General features: G+C 37.4%; 1 protein-coding gene across 4 annotated transcripts in view; it reads left to right on the top strand.

The window, feature by feature from the left end:
* The window catches only part of ARHGEF3 (Rho guanine nucleotide exchange factor 3), a 192,212-nt gene extending 186,730 nt beyond the window's left edge, over nt 1–5,482 (top strand). For all 4 annotated transcript variants that reach the window (XM_058166245.1, XM_058166246.1, XM_058166247.1 and 1 more), the window contains 3 exons: nt 1,111–1,281; nt 2,189–2,375; nt 2,652–5,482. In XM_058166245.1, coding sequence (XP_058022228.1) covers nt 1,111–1,281; nt 2,189–2,375; nt 2,652–2,998 — 705 coding nt within the window. In that variant the 3' untranslated portion in view covers nt 2,999–5,482. The remainder of the gene's footprint in view (nt 1–1,110; nt 1,282–2,188; nt 2,376–2,651) is intronic.
* The last annotated feature ends 12,390 nt before the right edge of the window (nt 5,483–17,872 follow it).

A 17,872-nucleotide genomic window follows, 5' to 3' on the forward strand; every position in this document is an offset into this window, starting at 1 on the left:
TGCTCTGTTAGAGCACCCAGCAGGAGGGTGACGTCACTGGAGCCACTGGGTCTTATTTTCTTTTGACCCCCGAAAAAACGGCTAGGCCATTTTCTTTAATTATTAGACTTACTTTGCAGCGGTGGCACTGACAGCCCCACCCAGCAGGAACCCGCTGCTGGCCCCCTTCTTCTGCAGGCGCTTAGTGCCACTCACACACATCGCCCCGGCCCGTTTTGTCTTCAGATGCCTGCCGGAAGGCTGTCGGCTGCAGATGCCACATAGGCTGAGGCGAAGTATGTGAGTGGTGGCAAGCGGCCGCAGAAGAAGGTAAGGCAGGTGTCAGGGTGTGCAAGGCCTGGTAAGTAGGGCAGCTCCACCCCCCATCCCCCCAGCTTATCTTTTACCTGTGTGCTTTACCCCATCCCCTCCACCCAGGGGTGGGCAGGGTCTTAATTAGGGTTAATCTTGTGGCTGGGGCTTAATTTGATCGCATGCGCTCAAAAACGTGATAGGGCTTCTTTTCAAGGTGGATCGTCTTTTTGGAGAAACACGATAGCAATTATTTCACTTATTTATTTATTTATTTATTGTTTGAATTTAACAATATGGTCACTGGAACAGAACTTGGTCACTGAACAAGGACTGGATGTATACATATTATCATATGGTATATTCCTACTTGTAAAACATTACCAAGAAGTGAAGGGTCCTTGGTGCTCTCTGAGCTTGGTTGTTGCACACATTTCATTCACTTGTCCAGCAGATAATGTCACCTAATTTGGGTAATGAAACATCTGTAAGAAAACAATCAAACTCAGAGACCACCAAGGACCCCTCATTTCAACCCTGAACTACAAATATTTTCTTCTAATAATAATCAAGATGTTCCTGCAAATGTCATTCCTGCACATTCAGTTGAACCACTGTCAGTAATATCTAGAACAGTGTTTCCTATGAAGAATTCTAGGAATTGAAGTCCACACACCTTAAAGCTGCCAAAGTTGAGAAACACTGTGCCAGAAAAATATTGAAAACTTAAGTTTCAATAGATCTCATTTTAGCAGCTATTTGTCAACCTGTCTTGGAAATTGACCTGCTTGTAAATAATCTCTTTATTTTCCCCCCCAGATGAATATTGTTCAAGGCATAGTAGCAGAAATCAATAAAAAGACAGGAGAATCTGAATGTCAGTATTACAAAGAAAGACTGATATATCTTGATGATACCCAAAGGGACTCCCTGATAGATGAGTCACGTGTTGTTTGCTGTCATGGTGAACTAAAAAACAACAGGGGAGCGGTAAGCGATTTATTATTTTTTTTAAAAAAAATACTGGTATGTTTTATTCCCTTTCCTTTGAATTCTGGTTTTACATCAACAGATTGTTGCTCAAATTAACCACACTCTTGGATGTTTCAGGCTACAGTTAGTTAGTATGACTTAGCAGACTTTAGAACAAACAAGCAAATGTGTGTTAGAAAATATTATTCTTTTAATAGAATTGTGATATGTCTATCCATCCATCTTTCCATCTGTCCATCCATCTATCTATCCATCCATCATATATCCTTAGGGCTCCTGACCCCAGTACATCCTTAAATAAGCATTTAGATCCATAAAAGGAGGACAAATCATGAAGACCCAACTTAATTGGAAGAACAAGATCCATGCCATAAACATATATGCCATGTGCTTCATCAGATATCTTGCTGGTAGAATGACCTGGTCAAAACATAACATGAAGATTCAGAAACTTCTCACAATATATGGAATTTTTCTCTAGAGCAGTGTTAGTGAATCTTTTCAGCACCAAATGCTGAAACGGGAATACGCGTGCTCATGCTGGAAACTGTAAGAGCAGCCAGCCGGTGAACAAGTGCGTCCAGGTGGCTGCTCTTCCGGTTTCCGGCATGCACATGCGCACTGGTCTTCCAGTTTCTGGCATGCATGCGCGCGAAGACCAAGTGGCCAGTGTGCATGCCTGAAGTCAGAAGACCAGGTGGCCGGTGCGCATGTGTGCACTGGCAACCGGAAGAGCAGCCGCCTGGCGCGATGGCTCATGTGCCTGGAGAGATGGCTCTGTGTGCCACTTTTGGCACGCGCCATAGGTTCACCATCACCGTTCTAGAGAAATTGGTTATTTTTCAAATAAGAAATTTAGAAAATTCTAGAAAAGAGACTCAAGCTTTTTTTCTTTTCTCCTCAGAAATTTCATGTCTTTCTTTTCCAAGAAGTTCTAGTAATTACTCGGGCAATTCTTCATAATGAACAACTCTGCTACCAAATGTATCGTCAGCCCATTCCTGTGAAGGATCTTATGCTGGAAGACTTGCAAGATGGAGAGGTGCGATTAGGTGGATCCATACGTGGTGCATTCAGCAACAATGAGAGAAGTAAGAATCAGATTATTTTGATACTGACATTTCAGAATTTTATTTATTTAAAATTCCATCCATTTGCTGTTTTGTTAAGAAGCTATTTTGACATATCCTTCATGTAGCTGGCACCTAGAGAATCCCAGTTCTTAAATTATTAATAACAGGTCCCATTGTTTTAAAGCCTTGGCATTTTGTGGAAAATTACAAACTCAAATGTTATGAAAATTAACACAGCATTTAAATCATCCTGCAGAAAGCATTCTATATACTGATTTGCTTCCTTTCTTCCAGTTAAAAACTTCTTTAGAATCAGCTTCAAAAATGGATCACAAAGTCAATCCCATTCATTACAAGCAAATGATACTTTCAATAAACAGCTCTGGCTTAACTCTATCCGTCAAGCCAAAGAACTGGTTTTGCATGCCTCGGGTGAGAATGGAGTCCGTGATTTGGAAAGACCTGTAATAGCATCAAGTAGGAACAGTATATTCCAGCAAGAATCCAAGTCTGAACAAATGGACCAATCAGACAGTGGATCTAACTGTAGTATGGACACTAGTGAAATCAGCCTTGAATGTGACCACATGGAAGAGACAGATTCTTGGGAGAATGACAGAGAATTAGAAAGCAATGTCTGACAAAAGCTTCAAGAGGCTTTCAGTGTCTTATATGTACGTATTTGCATTCCATATGTGGAGCAAGAAGCACTTTTTAATATTTTTGTGACAATGTCAATTCAATCCCTATTATATTTGTACCTGTTGACCATAATACTGTAACTGCCGGTATGTGTGATTTGGAATGTGTGGCAACTATAGTCTTGTGATAGTCTGTAAATGTCTCAATGGCTGAGACAGGTACTTGACCAAATATTTCACACGTCCTGTTGGTAGACATGATTTCTAAACTATCAGTTTTAGACATATTATATAGCAGGTGTCCCTGTTTATAAAATGCCCACATTTGATGTTTCAAATGGCAACTTAACACAAGTTGTCTGCATGGCATTTTTAAAGTATCAAAGTCAGGAAGGTTTCAAAAATCCTGAAGTTAAAACTGATGAGTTATTTATCACCCGGTGATTTGACGTAAGTATATTACTTGACATTAAGTACATAACTTGCATAGGTGCATAAGCTATGACAAGTAGCGTACTGGACAGTGGATGGCGTTCAAAAAATAATGAGGACTCAAATGATGTCCAACCATTTATAAAGCAGTGCTATATTTTAGGATAAACTAAAATACTAAGTCGGCAGGAATCTTAAATACAGATTGATTTAAATTTTTAGGGTGAACATTAAGATACACATGTTAACAATTAACATGGCTAATGCAATAAAATAGGGTTTCTCCAAGTGCATAGATACACGATAATCATTTGAAAACTGGCACTTAGTAGTGAAAATCTAAAACTTTTTATGATCGTGTTGTGAAATAAGCAGATTCAATAAACGTTAGAAGAGCATGGAAACATCAAAAATGACAGCTGAAATACTTTGAGTTCATTTAAACAGAATTGTTTTGCTTTGTGTAGCCCTTTCTGAGGTAACATATCAGTTTGTATATAAAATGGTGCTCTCGCTTTACATTTTTGGTTTGTCTTACATTTTATAAATAAAAATTATAATCGACCTATCCTGGGGAAATCAGTTGGGCGAGCAGCAAATAAACCTTCTCTTTCTCAGTTTCCATGATTGCTCATATTCCTAGCCTCCATTGCAGGTACAGATGGAAATGCCTGACAGGGAAAGGGTGGTAAACGATAAGAAGCCACAAGCTCCATTCCTTTTGTAGATGTCTTGTGACATCATAAGAACATACAATAGGGACAAATTAGAGGATGACTCTTTTTTCTCATTTTGACAAAAGCATATCCTGTTGCCACCACTGAGATACTTTCTGTCATGAATTCTGTGCAAGAAACTTGTTTAATATGCTTGTTATATTAAAGTTCAGAATACATATAATGTGATTCATGTGAAGAAAACTTTAGCAACCTTGCAAAAATTTGGAATAAGAATCCCCACTAGAAAACATTAGAAAGGCCAGGTTTTTTAATTAATTCACTTTCATGTTTATAATGTGTTTTATCAGGAGTTTAAATTGCTTAGCTAATTGTGATTAAAATAAGCCATGATTAAAACCATGATTCAGATATTTTCTTATTACAGACCACCCGATAAAGCATTGGCTTCTTTAGCACCTGTCTGTACCATTCTATAATTCTCTGTTTTAAGAACCGCCTGTATCAACTACTGTTATTCTAGCAACTCAACTGCAATGTCCAGCTATTCTTTGATTAGCTTTCCCAGTTAATTGGAAAAATGCCAATAAACTGGGAAATTGAGTAAAAAAAATACAATTAGGATTGAACAATAGATCCAATATTTTACTGATTTTTTTATAAGTGGGCCTATAATATACAACTTAGTGCACTGAAATATAATTACTATTATTTTCCATACAGTATAGACTCCAACCTCGGTTCAACAGTAACATTGGCAAAATGTATACATCAAGCATTTTATGTTTACAGAAAAACTAATGGAGTAAGGTGTCAGGTTTTTTTTATGTTTCACAATCTGTTACACAAGTAATTATGTTAAAATAATCAGTATATAGTAGGTTATTTTACTTCTTTTTTTAAAAAAAGTATTAATTACCAATATCACTGTTTAGAACATTTCTGTATGTATAGGATTAAAATATGATCATGTTTCAATCTTGTAATTTATTTAACTTGATTTATTCTGGAAAATGTTCACCAGTCAAGGGAAGCAGATCCAGTGATTATGGTTTATGCAATGTTCCAGACTGAGCCTGGAAGTAATAGTTACAAAGACGCAATAGAAAATACATTAAATTGCAATCTTACAATTTTTACAATCTTACAACATCTGGGAATAAGTCCAAATGACATAGTGGGACTATTTCTCAGTAAATATACCAAGGATTGTGTACTTAAGTTGTGAACTACTGAACTGATAAATACTTGCCAAAATGTTAGAGAAATTGTATGGTTTTCATTTATTAAAAATACTGTATTAGTGATTAAATATTTTTGCATAATAGCCTTATCCTGTTCTCAAAACATTTCAAATAAATTACACTGAATTATGTTCCATATGTCCATGCTTGATTGGGAAAGGCAGAATATCTTTTACTTCAAAGTATTATTAATTTTATATTTTGGCTAAACTTATTGTTTAATACTGATGCTCAAAATGAGTTTGAAATGTGAGAGCTATAGAATCAACTTTATCAAATTCTTTTTCATCAGTTTTAAGGTGTTTGCTATTTTGGAACAGGAACAAGCACCGGCAACTATCCAGAGTCAAAATGCATACCCCCTTAGAAATCTTACAATAGGAGTTGATTTTATTTTTTTAAAAGAGAAGCAAATATCCATTATGTACTAGCAAATATAATAGGGCTGTGTAAAGAATTCAAAAGACGTCTTCATGTGCTATAGCTGCTTTAGTAATTTAAAGAGGGAAGCTTCTTACTCTATAGCTTCTTCAACCTTCTATGATTAATAGGGTAAACTTTTATGCATATTTAAGACATCAGGCAGGACACGATGGGGATCTTTCTGCTGAAATTTTAGAATGGTTCTCTCAAGCCAACCAATGCCAAGTATTTTATTTTACAAGAAAATCATATCTTTGGAGCAACTGTAGACCTCGGTTTCTTCTCCAGCCAAGTAGATTTTTCCTTTACAACTTTAATTTTAAAATTGTAACGGCATCAGAGCATGTAGGCAGTCATGGAATATAGACATATGAGGTACTAAGAAAATAAAGGCCAAAGTGGTTCTAGTGGTGGTAGGAGCCCTCAGGGCTGTAACTCCGAAGTTGGAAGAGTGGCTTCAACAGATCCCAGGAAAATCTTTCTCTCTCTCTTTCTCTCTCTCTCTCATTTTTAAAAATCACGAGCAATATGAGTTTCTTGTAAAAATACCTGTTCCATGCTGCAGTTATTTTTTTTAATAAATATCTCAGTCCTTAAATATTGCATGAAAATATTATGACACTGTTTAAAACATTAGGCATCATATATACAATGGAAAGACCCAGGGGTGAAATCTAAAAATTTTCCCTACCGGTTCTGTGGGCGTGGCTTGGTGGTCAGATGACTGGGTGGGCGTGGCCAATAACAATAAATAATAAAAATAATAAACAAAAGTATAAAAAACAATAAGAGGTACCAAAAACCAACTTTCACACTTTACACACACACAACACAACTGACTCACACACAATGTAAAAGCAGTCACACTTCACACAGCCACAAAAAGCTCAAAAACCAACTTTCACACTTTACACACAACACAACACACACACACACACACACACACACACACACACACAAAATGCCACATACAGCTTTCTGAGATTTTGTGTTTTTGTGTAGTTAAACACTACAGAAATACACCAAATCTCAGAAAGCTGCACAAATATTTTATTTTATTATTTTATTTTATTTTATTGTGGACTTCAGTTCCCAGAGTTCCTCAGCCAGCAAGGCCAGCCAGCATTAGTTGATCACTGAGGAAATAGATTAGCTAAGCAATTGATTCAGTCTGGGCTGAAAGTGAAACTGCTTCCGGGCTGGGAAAAAAGCCATGCGTTCATCAGTAATCAGGTAAGAAAACATGTTTTCTACAAGTGAGAGTACAAGTAAGGTTCTGCTGATGAGGAACTCAGGTGAGATCACCAGAGGAGACTTTAAATTTTTTTAAAAAAGTTTAAAGGCTCTGCCAATCTCAGCTGAGGGGCAGGATCCTCAAAGGCTTTTTTTTACTTTTAAAGGCATGTTTCGGCTGAAGAAAAGCCAGCTTTTAAAAGTAAAAAAAAAACCTCTGCTGATGGTGTGGCTCAGCAGAGGTGGTGGGGGGGGCAGGGCCAGGGATTTTTGCTACCGGTCCTCCAAACCAGCAGGATCGTGTGAGCCGGTCCAAATGGCAGCATTTCACCCCTGGAAAGACCCAATATGCCAAGCCGAGGCAAAAATAGAAAAGCTTAATCTGAAACAAGCTGTTGCATATTAAAAAAAAATTAAAGCCGCTCAAATAAAAATAGGAATAAACTCTATTATGGAAAAACACATGCCTATAAAAAAAAGAAGCTGAAATAAAACCCCTCTTGAAGGGAAAAACTATATATGAGGAAGAGAAGCACCTACTTGATCTTTTCAAAATTATTGGGAAGACTTATTGTATTTTGCTATCAGATTGCATTTCAGACTTTCCTGTCGGCCTTGGAGCCATCTTTAAATTGGAATCTTCAGGGTTGCCACAGTGGTGGATAGGCAAGCGGTGGGAATGGGAAGGCGGTAGTGGAGAGAGTTTGGTGTATAGCCATAGCAACATATTTTCCCTTGGGAGTCAAGGATGTTCAGCCTGCACCTGGGGAGGCGTGACTGGGAGTCGACCACAGTTGGGACAGCGACCTGATTGGACCATGTGATGCCCATATGGATGCAGGGGAAAGAACTTTGACTTTACTTTGGGTGGGGCTTCAGATTTGGGTTTTCCCAGATGTGCCAATATGACATCTCTAATAAATTCAAGCTTTGAGGAAAATGCCTGCCTTGGAGTTTTGATTTTGTTGGGGGTGTTACTTGGAATCCTGACACTTACATTCAAATATTTGGCGGCAACAGGATCATAACCTCCTTTCACTCCACCATCAAAAGAAGCAAAATAAACATCACAGGGTAGAAAAAAAGGCTGCATCTCTCATCTTGTTCCATAAATGTGGTCTTGATTCAATTTATTATGAAAAAGTAACCTTCACATCGAGAATACAATGAAATTGTTTAAACTATTACTGCCATCTGCTGGTACTATTTTAATGAAAGTAAAATTGTTCAGAAGAACATCTTAATTTTTATTAATTTTTAATATCCTGTAATTATTGCAGTCTAAAGGTCTGATTCCTACAATTAACTTCTGTCTACTCAAATTCTTTAGAATCCAATCCAGAATAGAAAATTTCTAGGAAAGAAAAAAAAGGATCTAGGTTGTTCAACCCAGGATCAACTTTTTATAGAAGCAGCCTAAGTAACCAAAATGAAGATTGTCACTTTTATATATGCTTAAACCAAGCTATCTGTAATCAAATCTCATTAGAATGTAATATATAAATTGTACAAACTGATTATCCTGCATGATTGCTTCCCTGTAGATTTTTAATGACTTACCTGCTTATTTTGTCAAGTCCTGAAAGATGAAATCATGAAACCAGATCTTTCTCTGCTTCCCTCCCACCTTGCTTCCGGGAAAAGCAGATTACTATTAACTGTAATAAGGCAAGCACACCAGATGATTAATTTTGAATCCCATGTTAATTACATGTGTGATTGTTTGTGGGACTCTTCTGTTTTATGGGCCTAATTAGGCTAGGCTAGGGAAATATGCCCATTTGCTGATGTTGCACCTTGGGCAGCGAAATATCTTGGGATAGCCTTTACTAATAGTTTTAAGCATATAAAGAAAGATTAAATTATAAAAGGAATGTCCCCAAAATATAATAATTACACATTTAAAGTTATCCCTGTTACAACTAGGGTGCAAAAACTAATGTACTACCTATAGATAGTAGCAAAGAGATACAGACATCTCTTCCTTGCTATCTAGTGCTTGACAGGCAGACCAGATATGGCTCTAATTAGAACCATTCTAAGTGAATACGTGAACATGTTAGTCTATCGGTATTCATGAGTTAGTGTTATACATACATACATACATACATGCATGCATACATGCATGGTTTAAAAATATATTCTATCTACAGGCTGCTGTTAATTTTGATACATATTACCAACCTTAAGCCACAGCGCTTTGCTGACTTGTGAGCGTTTGGAAGCTAAGCAAGTGTTGTCCCAGCTCAATACTGGGATCTGTTGCGTGATGTGACCTTGCTCAAACTGAACTTCCAAATGTGGAGATTGTAAAATAAACTGTATTCTGTAGAAAAAATAACACAAGGGGATCTCTCTCAAACTACCAGTTCCTACCCAGTGCTTTTTATACAGTATTTAGATTTAGAAGTTTAGATTTAGAATAACAGAGTTGGAAGAGACCTTGGATGTCTTCTAGTCCAACCCCCTACTTAGGCAGGAAACCTTACACCATTTACAAGTTATAGCATATCTGACATTACAATATCACAAGATATTCCTTGTGTTCTGACACCAATGTCTTTGCAATAGTTAGCATTTCAACATACACATATATATATTTTAGCAATACATTTTTAGCAATATTATCTACAATATTTCTTTTTATGCTTTATGCCTTGCCCCATATTATGCCTGGGGTCACATTTTTGCAAGCTAAGCACTATGCTTTCAACTTTTATTGGGAAATTGGGCCTTCTCTATCACAGAATCAGACCTGGTTAATATTTTGATGGAAGATTATAGGCTAGACTATGATTTCTCTGGATTTTATCTAAGGAAGAATCACTGTTGGGGTGTATGTGTGTGTGCTTGTACTGTATAGCAATAGCACTTAGACACTTCACAGTGCTTTACAGCCCTCTCTAAGGGATTTACAAAGTCAGTATATTGCTCCCAACAATCAGGGTCTTCATTTTACCGACCTTGGAAGGATGGAAGGCTGAGTCAACCTTGACCAGTGAGAATTGAACTGCTGGCAGTCAGCAGAATAATGTATAGTACCAGCTTTATCAAATCTAGAGAAAACTGTTTCAAGCAACAACAAATATCAACGGTTTCTGGAACTTTGGAAGAAAATATTAAGAGCAGAATAAAAATAAACACAGGAAAAATAGGCATTGAGGTCTATTTATTGAATAATGTCCATAATGGTCTAGTTTGTATATAATATTAAGCCACAATTGATCATCAGGAAATCTAAGGCAATTATAGAGTTATTAGATACAACACAGATCATGAAATTTATAAAGGTAGCAAGACAGAAGTTAAAACTGAATATTTGCAACCAGATGATTTTTGTGCAATATAGTTGAAGATTTTCAAAGGAATGCTGATGAAACAATTAACAGAGGTAATAAATGTCAAGTATTTCCTCCTTTGTGGGTGGAAGCTTTTACATCCTTGGTTTATAAGTAGGGGGATGAACTACAGGGCTGAATAGGCCTGTCTCCTTATTGGTTATAGATTGGAAGCTTTTAATAGCTTCTCTTGCAAAAAAGGTTACATAGTCTCTTAGGCAAAATAATTTATCCTGATTAGATTGGATATATCCCAAAGAAATATATGAGACATAGTAGCAGACATTTTTAATGCTACTGATAATAGCATTAAAATATAAAATAATAGCATGTAAAAATAAGCAAAATTTGGACTGACTGTTCAGTTTTAATCTACTATCAAGTTGTTACCTGAGTTGCAGATTGGACCATATTAACATTTAGTTAGACTACTATAGAAGCAGGATTCTCAGAAAGCCTGCATAAATACTCCAGTCTGATACAACTGTGCAATCAATGCCAAACAGATGATTCAGTTATATGTAGCCTATTAAAAGTATGTCATGAAAAAAGAAGAAGAAAACCCTCAGTCTTGTCCTTTCTTGCTTTGTTGTTAAATATTTATTTTCATGAAAGCAAACATGCTAAAAAATTAATCATCAGAGAAATAATTCACATGGACTGTAAGTTTTAATCTGCACTCTAGGAAATATGAAATATTTCAAGACCCTTTCACTGGAATGTTCAGAAATGCCTCAATGGTTTCAGTGTTTTTAAATAATATGTAAAACAATATAGTTAGGTCTGCTAGACAGGCCAAAAATAAACTCCAACGGAAGACTAGAAATATACTTTGCTGAAGTAAACCATAACAACAGAATCTTGCAAGTTTTGTTATGCTGTCCTTCCCCATTACATTTCAACCAATCAGGGAGGCATTTGCCTAAGCTGCTTCCAAATATTACCTTGCTTTTCAGTGCTAAATATTTCAGCCTCCTTTTCCTAGGTAATAGTTTTTCTATACAGTATTTCAGACATGATCATTTCCATCACTTTCTGATAAAACAAGGTGGCATATTTAAAGTTTTGACCAATAACATAAAACCCAGAATGCTATAACATAAAACCCAGATAATCTCTTAAGGTTTATATAGAAATTATGATTGAATATGATTCAGGAAATGAACAAGCCAATGTTTATATGAAAAAATGAATGTATGAGTTAAACAAGACAATTGATATGTAACAATGGGAATTACCAATGGAAGAAAAGTATGTTTACTGGTATGAAAACATTTATTGATATTGTTTTCCACTGATACAGTACTTCAGTATTAATTGTCAAAATGGATAATTCATATAAAACTGCAGGAAAATGCAATAACCAGGTTCAGTAATTCTTCCATATTTTAATGACAATGTCACAAACTCAATAATTCTGATTTTTATTTATTAAAGAAATACATATAGCCTCCCATTTCGTGAGAAGTGACTAATCATAGGATGATTTTTTTTTTAAATAATGCTTTTCTATTAAGTGGGCTAAAGTCCCATAATATATTAAATTGGCTTTCTACATGATGGATGCTACTAGAATACTTGCCAATTATTAATGGCAGATAATTGTTATCTGTCTCAATTTCTGATGTGATATAATACTAGTTTTTAAAGTGCCAAACTAACATATGATCATTAGGGTAGTTTCATTTGGCATTTGGGCATTTAAATTAGTTTTTTAAGGGATGTTTTTAATTATTGTGTGTATTTGTATTTTATCTGCCTGTTCACCGCCCTGAGTCCTTCGGGAGAAGGGCGGTATACAAATTAAAATATTATTATTATTATTATTATTATTTGGTTTTTGTCTTGTTCCTTCAAGTCAGTGTTGACTCCTGGTGATTGCTTGGATAGGTTTCTGCTGTTTTCTTGGCATTTTTGGAAGTGGTTTGCCATTGCCTCCCTCTAGGGTCATAAGCAATTGGCCCAGGGTCACCTAGCTGGCTTTGTGTCTAAAGCAGGACTAGAATGCCCAACCTGCCTTTACACCTGGGACAAACTTTTGGTTATCATTTTCCCCCTTCCAACTTCAAGTTACTTGTAAGAAAGGTGGAATATTTTTTTTCTTTTTCTTTCACTATTTTGTAAATTCTTAATGTATTTTTCCTTCTTCCTTGTTTTTCTTCTTTAAGGATCTTTGAAATATTGTAGTTATTTTTAAAAATAAAATTTTTATCTTTCAAAATGAAATAAAATAGCTTTTAAAAATAAAAACACAAAAAATCCACTGACTCATAATGGATATTTTCAGAGATTATGTTCGGACTAAACCAACAACCAGATATAATCCCAAACAAAACCTGATCACTAATTAACTGCTTCATTTTTTACAATGAAATCAGCCTTTGTATCTTTCATTCAAAAGCCAGCAATGAGGTAATGTTGTCCTAATAGTTTTTGAATACAGCCACATTTTTGTGACAAATGTTTTACAGACTGTAGTTCACGAAAGCTTATGCTTTAAAACTTTATTACCTTGATGAGAATCGATGCACCTAAGAGGATCATCTAAGCATACATGTAGTAAATCCAGAGTGCTGATCTTTTCCTCTGCAATGTTGCCTAGGCAACTGAAGTACCAACTTTCAATTCTTATATTCATTAACCTGTAAATCAGAAGCAGATTTCCCCCCCTCTGGGGGAAAAATGTAAAAGGCAAAATTTACTCAGTGAAATAAAAATGTGGTAAGTTCTGTGAAACCTAATTCATTCTTTTGAATTAAGAGCTAAAATTTATGAAATTTTAATCACCTTATTTCTTATAAGCCTTACTGACAGCTGATCCCAAATCCTATATGAGTTTGTCTCAATATATTTCTTTCCATCACAAGAATTATTATTCCTATTCTTGGTTTAACCAGATAATCAAGCATGCAAGTTACTATATAGTACAACTAACAAAGTAGCAGGCTTTTGTTAGTAGGCCAAACATCTGTATTAGTAATTTTAACTAATTAGGGTTACCCATTAACAGCACAATACACTTTGTGTTGAAATGAATTTCTTTTTGGTTTTTAAGTGTTTGATAACTGCAATGGAAAGATTCAATTGATGAGAAAAAGTAATCCAATGGTATTCAAGCAAAACTGCTTAGAATGTAAGTTTCAATTGTATTTTGGTAGCACGGAAAGTATCTACTTGTGAGAGTGGATGGAAAGTTACTCTTTCATAAAATGTATCAGAAGAATTATAAAATACTTTTAAGTCAATAACTCTTACTGCAAGCCTCGGTAACAAGGCCAAATAAAAACCACAAATGATAAAGAGCTAACCATTGTGTCAGTTTGATCTGAATGTTCAAGGAAGTAAGCCCACGTTCCGGAGAAATGGTAAAAGACAAGATAAGATAGATCCTGTTGTAGTAAGGCAGGGGTAAATCATGTTTACCATAAACACAGAATGTAAGGGATCTTAGGCGTGACGTATATTGTATGGAACACGTATATTTTTGGAATATTTTTGAAGATACCTCTGCAGACCTGGATGAACTCACGGATACTGTAACATCATATGTCAGCTTCTGTGAAGACCTATGTGTACCTACAAGGAACTTGCGAATATACAGTAACAACAAACCTTGGTTCACACCTTAACTTAAGCAGCTACGACATTCCAAAGAGGAAAGGTGATAAAATGCTGTACAATCAGGCCAGAAATGCACTAACAAGGGAGATAAGAGCAGCAAAAAGAAGCTACTCTGAAAAGCTAAAGAATCAGTTTTCAGCAAATGAACCAGCAAACATGTGGAAAACTCTTAAAAATATCACCGGCTATGGCAAACCTCCTTCCCAGGCTGAAGGTAATCAACAACTGGCAGATGACCTGAATGAGTTTTACTGCAGGTTTGAAAGGAAACTACAGCCACCTATCTCCACAACCCCCATCTCAGACACACCAACAACAGCCAAGCCTCCTACAACTGACCCCATTTCATTGGGTTCACAACCCCTAGTGATCACAGAAAAGGAAGTGCAGGACCTATTTCACAGACAAAAGCCAGGAAAAGCTCCAGGCCCAGACAAGATAACTCCTTCTTGCTTAAAAGTCTGTGCTGACCAATTGGCCCCCATCTTCACCCATATTTTCAATAAATCACTAGAGATGTGCTATGTTCCTTCTTGCTTCAAACGCTCTACCATCATCCCAGTGCTGAAGAAGCCCACCATCAAGGAACTGAATGACTACAGACCAGTTGCTTTAACATCTGTAGTCATGAAAACCTTTGAAAGGCTAGTGCTTTCCTACTTGAAAACCATCACGGATCCGCTGTTAGACCCCTTGCAATTTGCATACCGAGCAAATAGATCAACAGATGATGCTGTTAATATGGCTCTGCACTACATCCTACAACATCTTGAGTCTCCAAAGACCTATGCAAGGGTCCTCTTTGTAGACTTTAGTTCAGCATTCATACCATCATTCCAGACACTCTTCTAACTAAGCTAAACCAACTACAGGTACCAGAACAGACTTGTAAGTGGATCACAAGCTTCCTAACAAACAGGAAGCAGCAGGTGAAGTAAGCAAGATCATATCAAATACCTGTACAATTAACACAGGCCCCCCCCAAGGCTGTGTGCTCTCCCCACTTCTCTTCTCTCTGTATACCAATGACTGCATCTCCAACGACCATCTGTTAAGCTACTGAAGTTCGCAGATGACACAACAGTGATTGGTCTCATTTGAGACAATGACGAATCCGCATATAGACGAGAGGTTGAACGACTAGCCTTGTGGTGCAACCAAAACAATCTGGAACTGAACACACTCAAAACCGTAGAAATGGTGGTAGACTTTAGGAGAAACCCTTCCATACTTCCACCTCTCATAATACTAGACAACACAGTATCAACAGTAGGAACCTTTAAATTTCTAGGTTCTATCATATCACAAGATCTAAAATGGACAGCTAACATCAAAAACATCATCAAAAAAGGACAACAAAGAATGTTCTTTCTGCGCCAACTCAGTAAGCTCAAGCTGCCCAAGAACTGCTGATTCAGTTCTACAGAGGAATTATTGAGTCTGTCATTTGTACCTCTATAACTTTCTGGTTCGGTTCTGCAACTCAACAAGACAGACACAGATTTCAGAGAATAATTAGAACTGCAGAAAAAATAATTGCTACCAACCTGCCTTCCATTGAGGACCTGTATACTGCACGAATCAAGAAGAGGGCCGTGAAAATATTTACAGATCCCTCACATCCAGGACATAAACTGTTTCAACCCCTACCCTCAAAACGACGCTATAGAGCACTGCACACCAGAACAACTAGACACAAGAACAGTTTTTTCCCGAAGGCCATCACTCTGCTAAACAAATAATTCCCTCAACACTATCAAACTATTTACTAAATCTGTACTACTATTAATCTTCTCATCGTTCCCATCACCAATCTCTTTCCACTTATGACTGTATGACTGTAACTTTGTTGCTGGCAATCCTTATTATTTATATTGATATATTGACCATCATTTGTGTTGTAAATGTTGTACCTTGATGAAGATATCTTTTCCTTTATGTACACTGAGAGCCTATGCACCAAGACAAATTCCTTGTATGTCCAATCACACTTGGCCAATAAAAAATTCTATTCTATTCTATTCTATTCTATTCTATTCTATTCTATTCTATTCTATTCTATTCTATTCTATTCTATTCTGTGGAAATGTATAAATGCATGGTGTGAAACTTGAAAAGCACACTCCATGATCTCAATCCACATTGGGAAGGGACGTGGAGGCCTGGCTTTGCAAACGCAATACAATAAACCTTCTTTGTTTGTACATCAGAGTTGTCTGTCAAATTAGTGAGTATAAATTTTGGATGTTTTAAAATCTCATATACTGTATACACTTTCCTTGCTACTGGCCATACTAGCTTGGTCTGATGGAACTGGCTCCAAACTTAAAGTAATGTAGAGGAAATGAAGTAACATAGAGATTTACCTCAGCTTAAATCTATCCAAATTGGTCTCACAAAGCTGTACCATTGCAATGATTTGAGAAAGCTGTGAAGAATCTGCAAAGAACATATATGTAGCACACATGGATGAGCTGCTCAGTTTTCCATCCTCCCCCATTGCACTCAGATTTAAGCAAAGTGTTGTGCTTCATTTTTGATTTTTTGCCTTTGGTGTCTCTCCTCTTGGTACAAAACCAGAACTAGTATGTGTTTATGGTTACTTATTCTGCTATCAAAAGACATTACTCAGAATAGCAATAGCACTTAGACTTATATACTATTTCATAGTGCTTTATAACACTCTCTAAGCAGCTTATAGAGTCAGCATACTGCCCTGGAAAAAAATCTGAGTCCTTATTTTACCAACCTCAGAAGAATGGAAGGCTGAGTCAACCATGAGCTGGTCAGGATTGAAGTACTTCCAGTGAGCAGAGTAATTACTGGATTACTGTGCCACCATGGCTCCCAGAATCAAGAGCAGCTTACCTACTCTTTTGTATTGTGTACTTTTCTTTCTTCTCCAATTGCTAATTGTACTATAGAAGCAGCAGGCTACTTTTGACTGTCAGTTGCCAGCAGTTTGGCAATTTGATTGTTGATTCAGCCTTCCAAGGTGGGTAAAATGAGGACCGATTGTTGGGGGCAATATGCTGAGTCTGTAAACCACTGAGAGAGGGCTGTAAAGCACTGTGAAGCTGTATATAAGTCTAAGACTTCCTACTATAGGAAGTCTCTCATTTCACTATCAATGTAGTATTCTTTTAATACTACAGGATTTTTTTTAAAAAAAAATTCTGCTTACTATGTACATTGTTAGTGAAGGAAATGCTGACCCAAAAAATTGTGTGGACAATTAGCAGTTTGCTTTTATTTATGAAGAGAATGAATGGGTTCCATCACATTATCACATTAACATTCCATAAGCTGAGAAAAGACTACTTCTTACAATTATCAATCAACTATAGTAATTCGAGACGACTTCCGGTGTCCAGGGGCAACGGGTCGTCTGGAGGCTTCTCTTGCCCCCAGCGCCCGAATCCGGCCGCCGCCGAGGCCCCCAGGGGCCAGGTGTTCCGAAAAGGACACCTGCCGCACGGACGGCTCGCCAGGGGTCTCCCAGCCGACATACAGGACTGGGGGGACCGATGCTGGCGCGTCCTAGGCTCGGCGGGGTTCGGAGGCCACGGGCCACGGCCATTACTTTGGTCGTCGCCTGGGCCGCTGTGCCCGGTGACACCGGGGCTTTGGATTTATAACTGCAGCAGCCTGGTGGTGAACAGGAACGGAGAAGAATTGAGGAATGGAGAAGGGAAGGGATATCGGTGGCAGTGGAGTGCTCCGGAGTGCGGGGGTTTTCTCCCCTGCGGCTGGAAGGAGCACGAGTCATTCTGGAGAGAGGAGAACTTAAAATAAGAAGATTACGGTTTTGTGGAGCTCTGGAGAAGAGGTGATGGAGAAATTTAGGAGGGAGGGTTCGAGGCCCCCCCTCCCTCTGGGGAACAGTGGTGGCGTCCAGCTTCCGCC

The sequence above is a fragment of the Ahaetulla prasina genome, chromosome 2 (assembly GCF_028640845.1).
Source record: "Ahaetulla prasina isolate Xishuangbanna chromosome 2, ASM2864084v1, whole genome shotgun sequence".
NCBI classification, from domain to species: domain Eukaryota; kingdom Metazoa; phylum Chordata; class Lepidosauria; order Squamata; family Colubridae; genus Ahaetulla; species Ahaetulla prasina.